The following is a 17,925-nucleotide window of genomic DNA, read 5'->3' on the forward strand; positions in this document are numbered from 1 at the left end:
CTGCAGACAACACAGTCACCAGGAGTTTTTTATCTTTGAATCTCTAAATTCATATTTGTGTACTATATTAATACAGTCCAATATCACTGTCATACAGAGAGGCACTTCTCATGTGTGACCCTAGACCATTCTATAATACTGAACTACACATCCAGAATACAGAGAGACAGCACTGACAGTATGAGTGACAGATACTGTAATGTGAAGAGACAGTGCAGTACTTGCTAAGTGTAAACTGGCAATGAACTCTTACCCATCTTCCTCTTCCAGAGAAGAATGCAAACCGCTCCTGTTGCAAGAAGTACCAAGCAAACTGCAGTTGCAGCTACACTGATGGCAACTCTGGGATCTTAGGACTCGGATCCACCTGACAACACACACAGCACAGAGTTTTACAGTGTGTCAATGTCTATAGCACAGGAGACTGGAGAGCTTCAGTGTAGAATTAGTACAATATAATCTGAAGAGTTCCAGTGATGTACCCCATGTCAATGTAACATTGTAGTTGGAGCCACGGTGAATAACAGTACATCTGTACTCCTCTCTCTCACTGGCTTTGATCTCCACACTCTGATCCCACTAGACTGCACCTCCTCTGTCTCGTTCTCTCCATTCCTGGACAGACTGACCACTATGTCTCCAAGGTAGAAACCAGTGACCAGACAGGAGAGATAGAGAGTCTGAAAGAATCCCGTTTGCTTGGCAGAGACAAACACCTGAGGAGAGACTGAAAGACATGGATTAATGAGACCCACTGCCTAGACACTCCACATTAACACTGCACTGAGAGAAAGGGGGTTAATACAGATTCACTGACTGGACACTCCAGTACATTAACACTGCACTGAGAGAGAGAGGGGGGTTAATACAGACTTTGACTGGACACTCCAGTACATTAAAACTACACTTAAAGAGAGGTTTTAATACAGACACACTGACTGAACACAAACATGCTTCTTATCTGTTTATTCTGGAATAATTTCAGAGTTCGCTGGGTCACAACCAACAAGGATCTTAACATTGTATTACCAGAGAAGGGTCAGTAAAGTACTTCAGCCTTGAGAGCTTTACAAAACCATATGTAAAACCAACCAAAAATAAAAACACAGCTCCCTATTTTTAGGAGGAATAATATGAGCAACTTCTTCAGTATTACTCACTTTGTTCTCTCTAGAGTCTAAAATAAACCATCACCAAAAGCTAGACTGTCTCTCAGGTTCTCTTCAAACAAAAGGCCCCGACTTGTAAGCCACCACCTTTGGAGCCAGAGAGAAGGCTGATAATTCCTCACAGCTCAGAAAAAAAATGAGCAGGCTGTTTCCCCCCAAGGTATCTTGGGACTTATAGTTCTCTTCCTGCATAGAGGAAACTACATTTTAAACAGACAGGGTCAAGAGGGTAGAGGCTCCTTAAAACTCTAGACCCAAAGCACACTCCCTCTATAATTACGCTTATGTTGCACTTTTCTGGATACTCCACTCATAGCACTTTACAAGTAATGGGGACTCCCCTCCACACCACCACCAAAGCGTAGCCCCCACCTGGACAATGCAAAGGCAGCCGTAGTGTGCCAGAACACTCCCCTCACACCAGCTGTCAGTGGGGAGGAGAACAGAGTGATGAAGCCAGTTCATAAATGTGGAGTTTTAGGAGGCCATGATGGATAAAGGCCAATTGGACATTTTTTGACCAGGAAACCAGGGTAACACCCCTACTCTTTTCAAGAGATGCCCTGGGATTTTGTATGACAAAAGAGTGTCAGGACCTTGGTTTTACATGTCATCTGAAGGACAGTGCCTTTTCACAATCATCACTATATTGGGGCATTAGGGCCCACCCAGACCATAGAGTCAGCATCTCCTACTGTCCCCCCTAACACCTCTTCCAGCAGCAACCTTAACTTTACCAGGAGGTCTCCTATCCAGGTACTGGCCAGGCTCATGCCTGCTGAGCTTCAGGGGATTGTTAGTTGTGAGTTACAGGGTGATGTGGCTACTGGCACATTTATGCACACCTAAGTCCTGGCCCATATTTTGGCACAATTTCCTTTCACACACTCACCTGAGTGATGTCCCCTAAACTTCAGGTAGCGGTCCATGTGCATCTTGAGAGACTGGTGGATTGGAGAGAGATTCACCCACTGGGTGTTGAAGCTGTCGAACTCGAGCATGTCCTCCCCATCGTACCCAATCCAGTCGAATGATTCCACCCTTCCTTTCTCATCCTTTGAGCAACCCACAAACCTCTGCAGGACATGAACCCCTGAGAGATGGACAAGAATGAGCTTCACTGTTATCTCTATTCAACACCTGAGAGACCACCAGAGAAATAACATACACAATTCACAGGCAATCAACATTATGTGTCAACAAAGAGTTCTATACATGTGAGGACAAAATATCACATATTTGTGACAAAATATTAGGTTTTTCCTCTCACCACCAGTTACGTTTTTTAGCTCTTTCATCATTTCAAAGAAGAAAAGCTCCTCCAGAATGCATTGGTTTGCAGAACCTATTGCGACCTGCTTCAGCCAGTCCTGCTTGAACATGACACGCTTCATTCCACTGCTGTACTCCATCAAGGGCTCCACATCCAGAGAGACTAAGCCCTGGAATTCCCATTCTGTTCCGAACCAAGTTCAACCATATATGAGTCTACCAAAATATGTCTCTCTGGAAAAAAAAGAAATAGTATGTTAATACTTACTGCACAGTATGTACACTCCAGTACATTAACACTGCACTGAGAGAGAGGGGTTAATACAGACACACTGACTGGACACTCCAGGACATAAACACTGCACTGAGAGAGAGAGGGGTTCATACAGACAAACTGACTGGACACTCCAGGACATGAACACTGCACTGAGAGAGAGAGGGGTTCATACAGACACACTGACTGGACACTCCAGTACATTTACACTGCACTGAGAGAGAGGGGTTAATACACACACACTGACTGGACACTCCAGTACATGAACACTGCACTGAGAGAGAGGGGTTAATACAGACACACTGACTGGACACTCCAGGACATAAACACTGCACTGAGAGAGAGAGGGGTTCATACAGACACACTGACTGGACACTCCAGGACATGAACACTGCACTGAGAGAGAGAGGGGTTCATACAGACACACTGACTGGACACTCCAGTACATTTACACTGCACTGAGAGAGAGGGGTTAATACACACACACTGACTGGACACTCCAGTACATGAACACTGCACTGAGAGAGAGGGGTTAATACAGACACACTGACTGGACACTCCAGTACATGAACACTGCACTGAGAGGGAGAGGGGTTCATACAGACACACTGACTGGACACTCCAGGACATGAACACTGCACTGAGAGAGAGAGGGGTTCATACAGACACACTGACTGGACACTCCAGGACATGAACACTGCACTGAGAGAGAGAGGGGTTCATACAGACACACTGACTGGACACTCCAGGACATGAACACTGCACTGAGAGAGAGAGGGGTTCATACAGACACACTGACTGGACACTCCAGGACATGAACACTGCACTGAGAGAGAGAGGGGTTCATACAGACACACTGACTGGACACTCCAGTACATGAACACTGCACTGAGAGAGAGAGGGGTTCATACAGACACACTGACTGGACACTCCAGGACATGAACACTGCACTGAGAGAGAGAGGGGTTCATACAGACACACTGACTGGACACTCCAGGACATGAACACTGCACTGAGAGAGAGAGGGGTTCATACAGACACACTGACTGGACACTCCAGTACATGAACACTGCACTGAGAGAGAGGGGGGTTCATACAGACACACTGATTGGACACTCCAGTACATGAACACTGCACTGAGAGAGAGAGGGGTTCATACAGACACACTGACTGGACACTCCAGGACATGAACACTGCACTGAGAGAGAGAGGGGTTCATACAGACACACTGACTGGACACTCCAGTACATGAACACTGCACTGAGAGAGAGGGGGGTTCATACAGACACACTGATTGGACACTCCAGTACATGAACACTGCACTGAGAGAGAGAGGGGTTCATACAGACACACTGAGTGGACACTCCAGTACATGAACACTGCACTGAGAGAGAGAGGGGTTCATACACACACACTGACTGGACACTCCAGTACATGAACACTGCACTGAGAGAGAGAGGGGTTCATACAGACACACTGACTGGACACTCCAGTACATGAACACTGCACTGAGAGAGAGAGGGGTTCATACAGACACACTGATTGGACACTCCAGTACATGAACACTGCACTGAGAGAGAGAGGGGTTAATACAGACACACTGACTGGACACTCCAGTACATGAACACTGCACTGAGAGAGAGAGGGGTTAATACAGACACACTGACTGGACACTCCAGTACATGAACACTGCACTGAGAGAGAGAGGGGTTCATACAGACACACTGACTGGACACTCCAGTACATTAACACTGCACTGAGAGAGAGAGAGAGGGGTTAATACAGACACACTGACTGGAGACTCCAGTACATGAACACTGCACCGAGAGAGAGAGGGGTTAATAGAGACACACTGACTGGACATTACACTGCATTAAGAGAGGTTAATACAGACACACTCAACATTATATTATATTGCAAAGGAACAAGTAATAGGTTTATTCCATGCTGAAAAAAAAGAAGAAAGAGAACACAACGTTTTGGCCGTGGAGCCTTCTTCAGGTGTGTATTCAGTATTATATATAATATAATACATTATATTATGTATAATATAATACATAATATAATGTATAATATAATATTATATTAACAGTGGTCCTGGAGAGATGGTTTGTTTGCATTTTTTTTTCATACCAAATCAGCTGATTTAACATAAATCAGTTCATGTGTATAAATACAGCCTTTTTGTCACTGCCTCTCCCAGCTTTTCAGGTCCGTCAATTTTCAGCGCTGCAGACACTTTTGCTCCAAATATGAGCACACTTTCCTTGGACCTTTATGAAATTACCCAGCTAGGTGAGTCTGGCAAGACACAAATTGCTAGAAATCACTCAGTCATGACAACAGGCCTGTTTGTACGTTAAATCTATGGAATTGAGACGTGAAGAGGAAATTATGTTTTTGTTGTTGTTTACGGAAAGCGTATCATAATTATCATAATTAATGACCCCCAAGGCTGTAACCGAAATGTACAGACGCAAACTAAGTGACGACAATAAAATAATTATTAAAGTATAGCTTTAGCGATACATAAACATAAAAAAAACAGCGAGCCTTTATCACGAGCTTACTACTCGTGCATCTGGAAAAGCACCAGCAGGACTCACCTCCAGCGACCCAGCCTGGAAGACCCAAAACCACCAGAGCCGCGAACAGCATCATCATGATCCTGCTCTGTTTGATTCGAGCTCTTAAAAAAGAAAAAGAGCCCTTAAAACACCAAAGCGAAGGTGATTGTGCAGGTGAGGACGCTGGTGTTTCGTAACACTCAAGTACTTTCGGTTTCGGTAACCTGTCAGACTCGTTTAACACGTGGGCGGTGCTCAGAAAGCCCGTGTATTTGCTTGTGTGTATCGCAGATACTGTTTTTACTGGTAAAAAAAAACGACATAGGGAAATTATATACAAACTGATATCATGAGAGGCCCCAGGAAAGATACTGTATAAAATAAAAGTTATTACAGTTTGTTGATAAAGCACTAATACTCCTTGGCTGGGTTATTTCTGACCTGTGCGCGCGGGACAGACAGCTCTGAGTGACAGCAGGCGACACACCTGGGCGCAGGTTCACACAGACGCACCTGTCTCCTGTGAAACAGACAGCTTGAACCATCAGCCTGGGACACAGCTAACCTAGAGCCAGGTGACCCAGGGACCAGGACTGGGAACCCCGAACTCGCCGTGTTTTAGTCAGTGAATGTAATTTACCCGAGTAGGGTAAACACGGTCTCGCGTCGGTTTTAGCCTTTTAGTTACTGTACGTGTTCTGTAATCAGTATGTTTTACTTATCACGGTTTGTCCTGTCCTAATTTTAATTGTGTATTTGTTTGCGTATTTGTTGTATTCAGAAAAGGGTGGGAAGTGTCTAAAATAACTTTATCAAACGCGAGAGCGCCGTGTCACTGCAAACACGATTCAGGGGCTCCGTGGCTGCTGGACTCCTGTCGTCATGGCAACCGGGGGAAAGCACATTGAACAAGCCGACGTACAGAAATCCCGGAGCACCGCGAACATGTGACTCGTTTACAGCATGTTGATCCCTCAAATGAACGGGAGAGAAACAGAAACAACATTTCGGCTGTTCAGACATCTTCATGGTCGACACTGCATTGTTTTTATAGCGTTGTTAGTCGAACATTCATCTGATACCGAAGAGCTTTACTGTCTCAATGGATATAATAGTCTCTGGACAGACTCAGTCTTCACAATAGCAAACCACTGCTCTGTTAAAATAAACAAAGACTCTCTGCCTGAATTCCTGTATATTATCATGTCCCAGGTCTGTCAGCCAATTACCAGTCTGTACAGATCTATTACCACAACAGGTTCTTTTTGACTGCTAACATATCACCTCCGACATCCTACATCATATATCTAGTCTAAAAGTTCCATTACTGGAGCAACATTACCAGAAAGAAACAGAAAGATACATCAGGTTTTGTGAGTATGATATCTAGTACAGGAAAGTGCTTGTTCCACCAAGACCACAACCATCACAGAGTAAAATATTATGTTTTATTCTTCACATTCATTCCTAATCTGGATAGGACAGAGACAATCCACACTGCCCCACACACTCATCTTCCACCTCATGCTTTTTCTTTTTGGTGCCTGTAATATAAACAATGCTGCTACTCACACTGGCAACCCACTGAAGCTAAGCAGTTGTGAGCCTGGTCAGTACCGGGGAAAAGGTTGGGGTTGCTGCTGGAAGAGGTGTTAGTGGGGCCAACAGGGGGTGCTCACCCTGCAGTCCATGTGAGTCCTAATGCCCAAGTATAGTGACAGTGAGACATTAAATCGAGGTCCTGACTCTCTGTGGTCATTAAAAACCCCAGGGCGTCTCTCGAAAAGAGTAAGGGTGTAACCCTGGAGTCCTGGCAAAATTTCCCATTGGCCCTTACCAATCATGGCCTCCTAATAATTCCCATCTATTAATTGGCTTCATTACTCTGCTCTCCTCCTCACTGATAACTGAGGAGTCAATATTATTCAGGTCAATATGTTCTTGCCTTCCCAAACATCACAGCTATTATCTCAACATCAAGTCCCTTACCAAATACCGTGAACTAATAAAAACACTAACAATTCTTTCTATTTGCCAAAATGTTCAGATTATTTCTACTTTTATGTTTCCCCTTTTCCTTGAATATTCCTGATACTTCTACAGGTTGGACGTTTATTCTTTCAAAGATGATGTTCATTATGCCCTTAAATGTTATGGTTCCATCATGTCGCCACCAGAGGGCACTGCAATCTCCCTTTGCTACTCCAGCTGCACAGCAGACCCACAGACTAAGCAGATGTCTGTACCCGATCTACATGTTTGTTGTGCCATGCTCTTGGTGTTTCGTTTTTCTCCCTGCATTCCTTACCTGGTTTTAGACTTTGGCATTTTTCTTGACTTTGTTATTGGTTTCTGTTCAATTGTTGACTTCCTGGATTACTTTCCTGGTTCTGGACTTTTTATTTGTTTCTAGGAGTCAGTTGCAGATTGTGTTTTATTCTCCTCATTTACATTTCTTTGATAGCTGGAACCTGGATGTGGTCCATTCCTTGAATATCTGAGCTGTTGGGCACCCTTTCTAGCAAATAGGAGAAAGATGTGTTAAAGTCCCAAAATTTGCTCTTTTGGGCTGTTCCATGTCAGCACAATTGGAACTCATTTGCCACTGCCCACTGTAAAATCCCCAACCCTACTAGGACCGTAGGCCTTTTCAAGACTCCAAGAGAGGCTGCTGAGCATGATTTCCCCGGCAGAATTTATGATTCTTTTTCACTGCTCACGTGTCAACACTTAGGTCCTGGACTTCCACCAAATTCACTCTGCAGTCTTGGGACCAATCAGGCTTACAGGAGCGAGACAGGCAGGGTGCCTGACATCAGTCTAGAGAATCACCCTCAGACCTTGATGCAACTGGAATGCCTTTTGTTTTCTGGGCAGGAAGACAATGACATGATCGCATATAATGGTATATACTGGTACACACTGACTGACACACTCAGTGACTGACACACTGACTGACACTGACTGGCAGAACTCCTGACTGACACACTCCCTGACACACTGACTGACATTTCTACTGATTGACATACTCCCTGACACACTGACCGGAAGAACTACAGAAACTACAGAGTGATACACTGATTGACACACTAACGTTCCTTCTTGGGCTACTGGGCTTTTTTGTTTACTTTTTGGCCTAAATATTTAATTTTCAAACTTTGGCAAATAATTCAATTTTCAGCCCCCAAAACCATTTTTCCACATAACTTTGGAATTAATTTGAATCCTTTAAACATGTCCTGAATTTGAATCCTTTTCCGAGTGGTCATCTTCCCCTTCTGGCCAGTTGTGCAGTGTCTGGGATATTGTTGCATGCACACTGGCTCTGGCTGGGCTATAAAAGTCTAAATCGCTTTCCAAATTGCTATTGGCCTCTTGGTGTGGTCTCATTTTGGCTCCTTCAGTGTGGAGGGTCCGTCTGATGGAGGCAAACTAAGGCAGAGTGTATGACCATTGCCAGTCTACATGCCTTGATCATCTTCACCATGTCTTCCTGTAAGTGATCAAGGTCTTTGGAAAAAAAAAAATCCCCATCTACTGAGCCGAGCTTTTTCCCCAAGCTTTTGAAAGCTCCTTGGTACTCCTGGATGAATCTCTACCCAGAAGAGAAAGCCAACATAGGCCGCAGTCAACAACTGTAGAACAAACATTTTGAACAACATAAACAAGACCCAAGCCTCCTTCCTTGAGCTCACTCCAAAATCCACAGCTCATTCACTCTGGTTTACACCCCTGCCTCTGCAATCTGCTGTCCCCTCCTGGTCCATCTGTGTCACTAGCCCCGTCTCCGTCTCCATCTCATCTCATCTTCTGTCAAACCCCAGCTTTGCGATTTTTAGCCATTGTTTTAAGTTCATTTGTTAAAAGGCAATTTTAGGAATTATAAAGTTCGCCCTAAACCTTTTTCATACGTAGTTTCTGTAAAATCGACCTTTCCTATTCTCTATTAATAACTACAAATAAGTTTGAATTTTGCAGTCCATAAGAGCTAGCCTCAGTGATCTGGCTACATTACCCTCTTATCTTGTACAATTTGGCTTACATCAGAAACCTGGTGAAGAAATTGCTCACTTCCAGCCCCGATTTGATTTGCAGTGGGACTTGCAGTGTGTAACCAATGGGTGTGCTCCACATCAGGGTTGAGTAACGATGAGTATTAGCATAGGTGAATGTAAGCAATTATCATATGGAATTATAACACTATATTAAAAAAAAAATCACATCCCTGGGTGGGCTCAAACACAACCTTTCAGTTAACCGACGAGCACGGGCGAACCTATTGCGCAGCAGAGACAGATTTTTTTTTTTGCTAGCGGAAATTATTGTCTTCAAGGTGTATTAATTAGATTTCCTTTTTTTTAAATCAAAATGTGCATTTTGGTCTGATTTTTACACATACGGGGATGTTAGCACAGTATTCGAGAAGGTGAAGAAATAAATGTTTGACTGCTGGCTCCACACCGAAGAGAACAATAAAATCGTTACCGGAAACTACAAGTTAGAATTTAGCTGGTTTGATAGAAGCGATTATGGCGATTTGCATCAAAAGCATAACTGTATAATCAGAATCTTGAATCTTGACAAATACTACTGGCCTGGAATGTCTTGCGATTTTGAAAAATTGGCAGGTTTTATAATTTATTGAAATTGATTTTGTCTCATGTTTAATTGAAATTGACTTCATGAAATATATTTATTTGTTAAAAATGCTCTGATGTATATTTGCAGGTTTCGCAATGCCCCAAATTTCAGTCAAGGAAGATCCTTATAAAGCAAGATACAACATGCTCTCTAATAGAGGCCTCTTGACTTCATTCATTAATTCATACTGTATGTACTCTATTTACATTCTCACTACTGTCAGTCACTATTTTCTGTACAGATGCTTGCTAACATTTCCTTTTCAGTTGTTTGCCAATTTTGGGAGCATATCATATCAGCATGGATTCCAACAATTACTGCTGAATTTGTGTGCAGAGTGAAAGCAATAGGATGGTGACACAAATGACATAACACTGGAAATGTAGAATTAATTTTGACTTTAGGCCAAAGCAGGATTAACGGATCCATAATGCAATTATTGAAAGACTCAAGGAGAAGTTTGAAATGTGCAATGTTGCCATTGAGTTCTGGATGTGAATTTGTGAATGAGGTATTTGTTTTGTTACTTTCCAAATAATAACTGAATTGAAATAATTGTGGCATTTTGACATATTTTACTCCCATTTTTTTTTAAATAAGCATTGTGAATATGCTGAACGTGAGTACCTTTGTGTTCTTTTAACATGTAAAGGTTAACACAGTTCTCTGCAGTTTTCTAGACATTAAAAGTCTGCTCCATTTCACCCACAGACCAGATGAATGAGAGAATGAATGGCACAATTCAGTTACATTAAAACAGTCCTTGGTTACACACAAATCAGTTAATAATATATTAATATTATGTTTTTTATGTGTGATGTTAATGAGCAATGAACCAGTGATCTTTGCACTATAAGCTCATAATACAACACAGCCTTTACTGGACCAGCAGTCTTTATACTGTAGGATTACAAACTTATACCATCCAGAATGGACCAGTGATCTCTGGACTGTAGGGTTACAATATGACACAGCCCAGACTGGAGCATTGGTTTCTGGACTGTAGGGTTACAATTCGATTGAGCCCTAAAGCTTAATAAATCTCAATCCACCATGTCAGTTACAATAAATTAATCAATTTATTTATCACCCATACCAACATTTATAGATAAGTTTACAACACAATGTCCTCCTCGCAGGTCTTACTGACTGGGCAGGATGTGAAAATAAGACTGGAAACTGAGTCTGCAGTTCTGAACTGATGCTGCACGGGTGGTGGAACTGACCCCCAGGTCAGGACTCCTGGATGGAGCAGATGTTCAGGAGGCACTGTCCCAGTGTTGCTGCATCATAGGGGCTTCTTCGCCACACAGACACCCAGAAAGTCATTCCTGTCAGGTCAGGGCACCGATACTGTCACATCCTTCACTCGCCCTCACCCTCGCAAACCCCATTACATTCCCAAACCCATTGTTTCACGCTCTCATTCCTAACTGAACCCATCACATCACTTTTCACTTTTGATCTCACCTTTCGGCTATGCAAAGGTTCTTAGGAGAACTACCTGCCAGATCCCTGACAGATACAGCAGGATAAGATTTATTGTTAATTGATCAGACAGCGTTTCAGAGCTCTGGCTGACATTAGGACAGGGTCTATTCCAGCTGACACAGGGTCACAGAGCTTGTCACCACAAACCCAGGATAGAGGGGTTCAGAGAATGAGGTCTGGACTCTGTGCAGGAGGGTCACTGTGTCTCCAGAGATGCTATAAAATGACAGAGTTCCTGCCCTGTGGTGCACATACACTCCTATTCTGGAGGAGGGAGGGTCAGTTACTGCGGTTCTCACATTGTTGTGCCAGAAAGAGCAACTTGAGCCAGAGCAGCACAAACTCCAAGACTGGTCATTGCGCCCAAGAACACAGTCAAAGCCCCCTTTCCTGCCGATTCCTTTGTAGGTGACGCCTATAAAAGCCCCTGTCCCTCTCCACTCCACCTCCCAGTAACAGCGAGTCCCAAACAGCCCTTCTCTGCACAGCACTTGTCTCCAGCTGTCAAATCTCTCGGGGTGATCAGGATATTTCTGGCCCTTGTCACTCCAGGTCACCTTCCTGCTCCCATCAGACAGATAGAGATGTGTATTGACTGTGTTGGGGTCCAGCGTGAGCTGGGAGGAATCTGATTGGACAGAAGAGGAGAGTCAGAGGACACACAGGCAGAACAGAATCCCTGAGCAGATCTCATCTAAAGTCCAGCCCCCACAGCCCAGTAAGATACACCCTGGGGTTTTTGATTGGAAAGAAGAAGACGGTCAGAGGATAGACAGGCAGAACAGACATACATCTCCTGACACTCATGAGTAAATGCTGAGTTCCTGAACCCTGTGACTGTTTTTGGTTGTTTTTCACAAGCTTTTTCTCTCACACTTGGAAAATAATAGTACCACACACAATTTCAGCAAACTGCACCGTCTCAAATAAGATGTGTGTCAATGCGTCCATTTGTATCAGTGTGTGAGTCATACTGTGTGTCAGAGTGTATGTGAGAGTGTGCATCAGTGTGTGTATCAATGTGTGTGTATCATTGTGTGTATCAGTCTGTCAGAGTATGTATCAGTGTGTGTATTCTTTCAACGTTAGTTGACTGAGAAGATTTTAGATTTTAGATAAGGTTTGTGACACTTGGAACAATAAACACTTCTAACTTCAAACTAGAGAGGATGTTTGCTGAGGTCTGGAGTAGAAACAATTTTAAAATTTACCTTAGTACCTAGGTAAGGGCTGGATTAACGATTGTCAAGGAGCAGTATAGAACACAATATAAGATGACATTAAGATCACAGAAAAAAGGGGGGGAGAAACAAGGAGACGATAGAGGAGTCCGCAGGAGTTGGGACTTGAAACTTGCGCCAGGCGAGAGCCCCCACTTCATGATCATCCAAACCAAACCTGACTGGAGCTGAGAATTTGAACCTTGTTAGAGAGAGCACGCTATTCTGTGTTTTTAGGGAACTTGGGTTTCCTGGGTAAAGGATACTTCAATTAGAAACGTCTTTTTTGCTTACGGTGCATGTTTATGGATAGGGATATAGGCTCCTGTTAATTTGGTGGCTTCCAGGGTGCAATGAGAGAGAGATTTAACTGCAGGTTGCTTTGTATTTAGTTAGAAGGTAACTCATCTCTTATGTGGCTTCTGTATGCTCTGAATGAGGAGACACAGGAATTGTTAGCATTATTACAGAGGAAAACACTCCAACTGAAGACAGAAAAGATGTCCCTCTATCCCTGATCACAGGAAGAATTTAAACTTCTCATGTCACACTCACAGTCCCGATAGTCATTGAGGTAATATACTGATGCAGTGTCAGAGTTTCAGGCAGAATGGAGAACATCAGTATGTCCTCACATTTAGGTATCAGTGTGAATTAGGCTCCTCAGAACTAAAACTTGTTCCAGTTGCTGGTTGACTGGATTCCATCTCTACATGACCACTATACTGGATGTTCTAAATTAGATTTGTTGGGTGTATTAAGAGATATAAGTTCAGGTGGGTAGCTGCGTCAGCATGCGTAGGCTGCAAAGGAACAAGTAATAGGTTTATTCCATGCTGAAAAAAAGAAGAAAGAGAACACAACGTTTCGGCCGTGGAGCCTTCTTCAGGTGTGAGAGAGACAGGGCAGTAGGCAAAGGTAAAGTAGCGGGAGAACAAAGGTTGAGAGGGAGGAGGAGTGAGAGGCGGGAGCAGGGGACAGAAAGAGAGGCCAATCAAGAGGTGTGAAGTCAGAATGGGTGCAGAGAGGTGTGAAATGAAACTTCCAATGAATGGAGAAAATTTAAAAGAACAGTAATCTGTCGTAAAGGGAAGGGAGAATGTGTGATCCTAGCTGCAGAATAATTTTAGTTTCGGTGGTCTTTCTGATGTATGAAGAAACATACATCATACATTCTCATACATCATACATCATACATTCTCATACATCATACATCATACATTCTCATACATCAGAAAGACCACCGAAACTAAAATTATTCTGCAGCTAGGATCACACATTCTCCCTTCCCTTAACGACAGATTACTGTTCTTTTAAATTTTCTCCATTCATTGGAAGTTTCATTTCAAACCTCTCTGCACCCATTCTGACTTCACACCTCTTGATTGGCCTCTCTTTCTGTCCCCTGCTCCCGCCTCTCACTCCTCCTCCCTCTCAACCTTTGTTCTCCCGCTACTTTACCTTTGCCCACTGCCCTGTCTCTCTCACACCTGAAGAAGGCTCCACGGCCGAAACGTTGTGTTCTCTTTCTTCTTTTTTTCAGCACGGAATAAACCTATTACTTGTTCCTTAAGAGATATAATATTATCACATGTCACCAGTAGCTATATCACCCTGCAGCTCTCAACTGGCAGCCCACTGAAGCTCAGCAGGGCTGAGCTGGGTCAGTACCTGGATTGGAGACCTCCTGAGAAGCTATGGTTGCCAACGGGGGGTGCCCACACTGCGGTCTGCGGGGACACTATACTGTAGTGGGCGCCGTCTTTCAGATGAGACTCTAAATCAAGGTCCTGACTCTCAGTGGTCATTAAAGATCCCTGGGCATTTCTCACTAAGAGTAGGGTGTTATCCTGGTGTCCGGGCCAAATTTCCCCCCCTCGGCCTTTACCGTGGCCTCCAAATTGTCCCCATGTTTGATTGGCTTCCACTTGCCCTGAGATAGACTGGCACCCTGCCTTATGCTTGTTGCTTGCTGGGTAGGCTCTGGCTTCCCGCGACACCATAGGGTATAAAGCGGTTTGGCAAATGACATGACAATATTGTCACATGATGCCACTGTGTTTCCCAGGAGTACTGGTTTGTCCAGTGGCCAGCTATGGAAATGAGCTTCAGTCTTGTCAATACCCACTCTGAGTGACTCCACAGCCTGGTTCAGCTCCTGCAGCTCCCTCTCTCTCTCCTGGAGACTCTGCTGGGTTTGTGTCAGTAGCTGCTTCTGTGGAGAAATGCAGACATTTCTCTCCCCACTCTCAGCACAGATACATTGTCTACAAGACACTGAACAGTGTAATGAGTAAAATACAACTGCACAGTCCTGAGATATTGCTACCATAGCACATACATTTTCAGGCCGGATCAATGTACATGATTGATAAATCATGATTATTCAGATCACAATCTGTATTCTTCTTACTTTTTTTTTTCCTAAACACATATTGATTCATATTTAATGTACTTTCATATATTACATTTCTCAAAACACAAGCGAGAAGATGGATTTACCCTGAAACAATTAAAGCAAACAGTCCATTAAACACAAGATTGACTGGAATGTCCTCAAGATTATTGATGCATGCCTATCCTGTTGATCCATCCTCTGAGCATTTGGAAAAGAGAGGAAATGATTCTTGGAGCTGACATTTCCAGATGCACCCTAGTGAATAACTCCATCTCTCGCAGCTCCTGTGCCGAATTTCTAAGGACAGTGAATCTGTCTTTCTTCAAAGTTCTGCAAGCCTGTTGTTTCCCTGCTATTGTGAGATGAGGAGCTCTTTGGCCCCAGCTGAAGCTCATGAAGGTGGTTGAGGATTTTAATAATAATAATAATAATTGCTTACACTTATATAGCGCTTTTCTGGAAACTCCACTCAAAGCGCTTTACAGGTAATGGGGTCTCCCCTCCACCACCACCAATGTGCAGCATCCACCTGGATGATGCGACGGCAGCCATAGTGCGCCAGAACGCTCACCACACACCAGCGATCAGTGGGGAGGAGAGCAGAGTAATGAAGCCAATTCATAGATGGGGATTATTAGGAGGCCATGATTGGTTAAGGCCAATGGGAAATTTTGTTCTTAATTGTGAGTCCAGCTCCATCAGTCTAATGTTCTGCCTCTGATTCAGCATTCCTGAAGCAGCTTATCTCAAGCTTGTAGTGTTACTCTCAGAGTGGTGATATTGATGTCCTACATCCTGTCCTCTATTCTATGGTCACAAATGCAGTTTACTGTTATGGGTTGTCACTGTATGGACAGCTCATGAGGGTCCTGATGTTCCAGGTCTCACATTCCGATTGATACTTCTGTGTTTTTCGTTCACAGTAAGATCTTACTGGGCTCTTTTTTCCTTCCTCAACAGGGGTGAGCAATGTTAAAGATTGTTAAACATAAAAAATACATTCTGTCTCTGCCCAGATACCTGACATCCCAGAAACCTGACCAGGACCAGGAGCTTCCAGATATCACTGTTCTGATCCCTGAAGGATGTGGAGGATGTGTTGGGGGTGGAAGAGGTCTGTGTGACACCTTCTGTGGTAGAGAGACCAGCTTCCTCACCTGTTTATGTAACGACACCATGATCAAGTGGCATGGAGACCAGTAGACTGGAGGTCTCTTTCAGCTACAGCCTTTGCCCATCGGAACAGCAGCTGAGACATTCCAGGTGGTTCATCTTCCTCTGTCTGTTCTGCTATTTAGGATGTGGCAATCAGAGCCCAGTTTTTGGTATATGAAGGCAACAGGAATCCTAGCAGGACAGAACAGTTTGTCCTCACACCAACCTGTGGATACTAACCCCAGATCACTCACAGTCCAGGTTCCAAAGAGATGAGGATGAAATTTGCCGTCCATTAATCTCTTCAGTGACACAATAATCTGAATAACTGGCAGAGCACTGATCTACTAATCTGTGACTTAAGATCATAAGGAATTCATGAAGAGCTGCCCTAGTTGTTCCAGTCAGAGGTTATTGTGATGAGTCTGTCTGTGTAAGAATTTCAGATCTCTGTGGACATGGATTGAGCTAAGAAACACCTGGATAACTTTGGAAATACTTCCTTGTTCCTCTATGAACTATTACAGTGAAAACCTGTTTTTTTTTAATCTCCAGAACACATGGTGTGTAAAGATCAACTCACACACACCTTATCATCACACACTCCTAACACCCCTGTTTCCCCTGTACCTGAAAGCCCTCAGTAAAAAAAAAGTCCTCACCTGTTTCTCAGTCCTTCCTGCTGCAGGAGAGACACTATCATGACCTCTGTGTTCATCCATTGTGCACAAATAACAGACACAGTTTTGATCAGTACGACAATAGAACTCCAGGGGTTTGTCATGATTCAGGCATACAAGTTCATCCAGATGTCCAGTAGCATCAACCAGCGTGTGTCTCTTCAAAAGGGCAACTTCATGGTGAGGTTGGAGGTGAGTCTGGCAGTAAGAGGCCAGACACATCAGGCAGGATTTCACAGCTCTCGCTTGACTCCCAGTGCAGACAGCACGCAGCACATCTCCAGGGCCAGCAGGACTGTGAGCAGGAGGAGGAGCGCTGAGCCATGTCTGCTTCAGTTTCTCCATCAGTTCAGCCAGCATGGTGTTCCTTCGCAGAACAGGTCTTGGAGTGAAGGTCTCTCTGCACTGGGGGCATCTGTAGACGCCAGTGTGATCATCCAGATCCCAGTGTGCCTTAATACAGCCCATACAGCTGTGCCCACAGGGAAGAGCCACTGGATCCTTCAGCAAATCCAGACACACAGAGCAGCTGAACTGGTCTTGATCCAGGAAATCACCTGCTGTTGCCATTTTGTCATTCAGCACAAACACCACAAGGAACTAGAGAGCTGTTTCAGCAGAGGTGAAATTGAACTTTTTGTCTGAGCTCTCTTCCTGGAGATGCAGGGGGTGTGTCCTTTGTAAAGGATGTGGCTTAAAAAGGGGTGTGGTTTTGAAACCAGCACCCAGCACTCCACTATGTTGATTGCATTTAGATCCATGAAGAGAAAGTGCTTCTGTCCCTGCCTGGCTCTCCCTGTGGTCAGATTGTACTTGCAGATGGGCTGAGAGTCTCAGTGCCCTGCAGAGGATGACTACAGGATCAGCCAGCTGCCTGCTGGCTGGTTTCTGTCTTCTCACAGGTCATTCTCAACTACACCCCAGTGTTCTCCCCAGTTTGGCATTAAGCGGTGGCACGTTCTGTGTGAAGGCAGAGCCCTTGTCTAAGGGTGATGGGTTACCTTGACAACCACAGCTGGGGCAGTTAATTTTGGATGAGCCACAGCTGTGGGAGCTCT

General features: G+C 44.1%; 2 protein-coding genes and 1 long non-coding RNA gene across 5 annotated transcripts in view; 1 reads left to right on the forward strand and 2 right to left on the reverse strand.

The window, feature by feature from the left end:
• LOC148668159 (uncharacterized) overlaps window positions 1–17,925 on the forward strand; it is a 204,585-nt gene that overhangs the window by 15,401 nt on the left and 171,259 nt on the right. The gene's annotated exons all lie outside the window — the stretch shown is intronic.
• LOC148668160 (uncharacterized) lies at window positions 773–5,767 on the reverse strand. 2 transcript variants are annotated; one of them, XR_015936977.1, is made up of 4 exons: window positions 5,322–5,757; window positions 2,440–2,675; window positions 2,062–2,262; window positions 773–1,593 (listed from the first exon to the last, which is right to left on the reverse strand). It is a non-coding gene; the product is annotated as an uncharacterized LOC148668160 (long non-coding RNA). The 2 variants fall into 2 exon arrangements; XR_015936976.1 differs by lacking the exon at window positions 773–1,593 and having other exon boundaries at window positions 1,614–2,262; window positions 5,322–5,767.
• On the reverse strand, window positions 10,984–17,472 carry LOC148668161 (E3 ubiquitin-protein ligase TRIM16-like). The gene is made up of 3 exons (XM_088632936.1): window positions 16,850–17,472; window positions 14,763–14,849; window positions 10,984–12,064 (listed from the first exon to the last, which is right to left on the reverse strand). Exons 1-3 carry the CDS (start codon window positions 17,435–17,437, stop codon window positions 11,519–11,521), a joined length of 1,221 nt encoding a protein of 406 aa, XP_088489062.1. The 5' UTR covers window positions 17,438–17,472; the 3' UTR covers window positions 10,984–11,518.

This window comes from Lepisosteus platostomus, chromosome 5 (genome assembly GCF_059453375.1).
Source record: "Lepisosteus platostomus isolate fLepPlt1 chromosome 5, fLepPlt1.hap1, whole genome shotgun sequence".
NCBI classification, from domain to species: domain Eukaryota; kingdom Metazoa; phylum Chordata; class Actinopteri; order Semionotiformes; family Lepisosteidae; genus Lepisosteus; species Lepisosteus platostomus.

Coding starts and splice junctions, on each gene's coding strand:
- LOC148668161 (XM_088632936.1), bottom strand. CDS start 17,437: ATGGCAACAGCAGGTGATTTCCTGGATCAAGACCAGTTCAGCTGCTCT. Junction 14,850..16,849: donor CAGGAAGGACTGAGAAACAG/GTGAGGACTTTT, acceptor ATTTCTCCACAG/AAGCAGCTACTGACACAAAC. Junction 12,065..14,762: donor AGGCTGTGGAGTCACTCAGA/GTGGGTATTGAC, acceptor TGTGTCCTCTGA/CTCTCCTCTTCTGTCCAATC.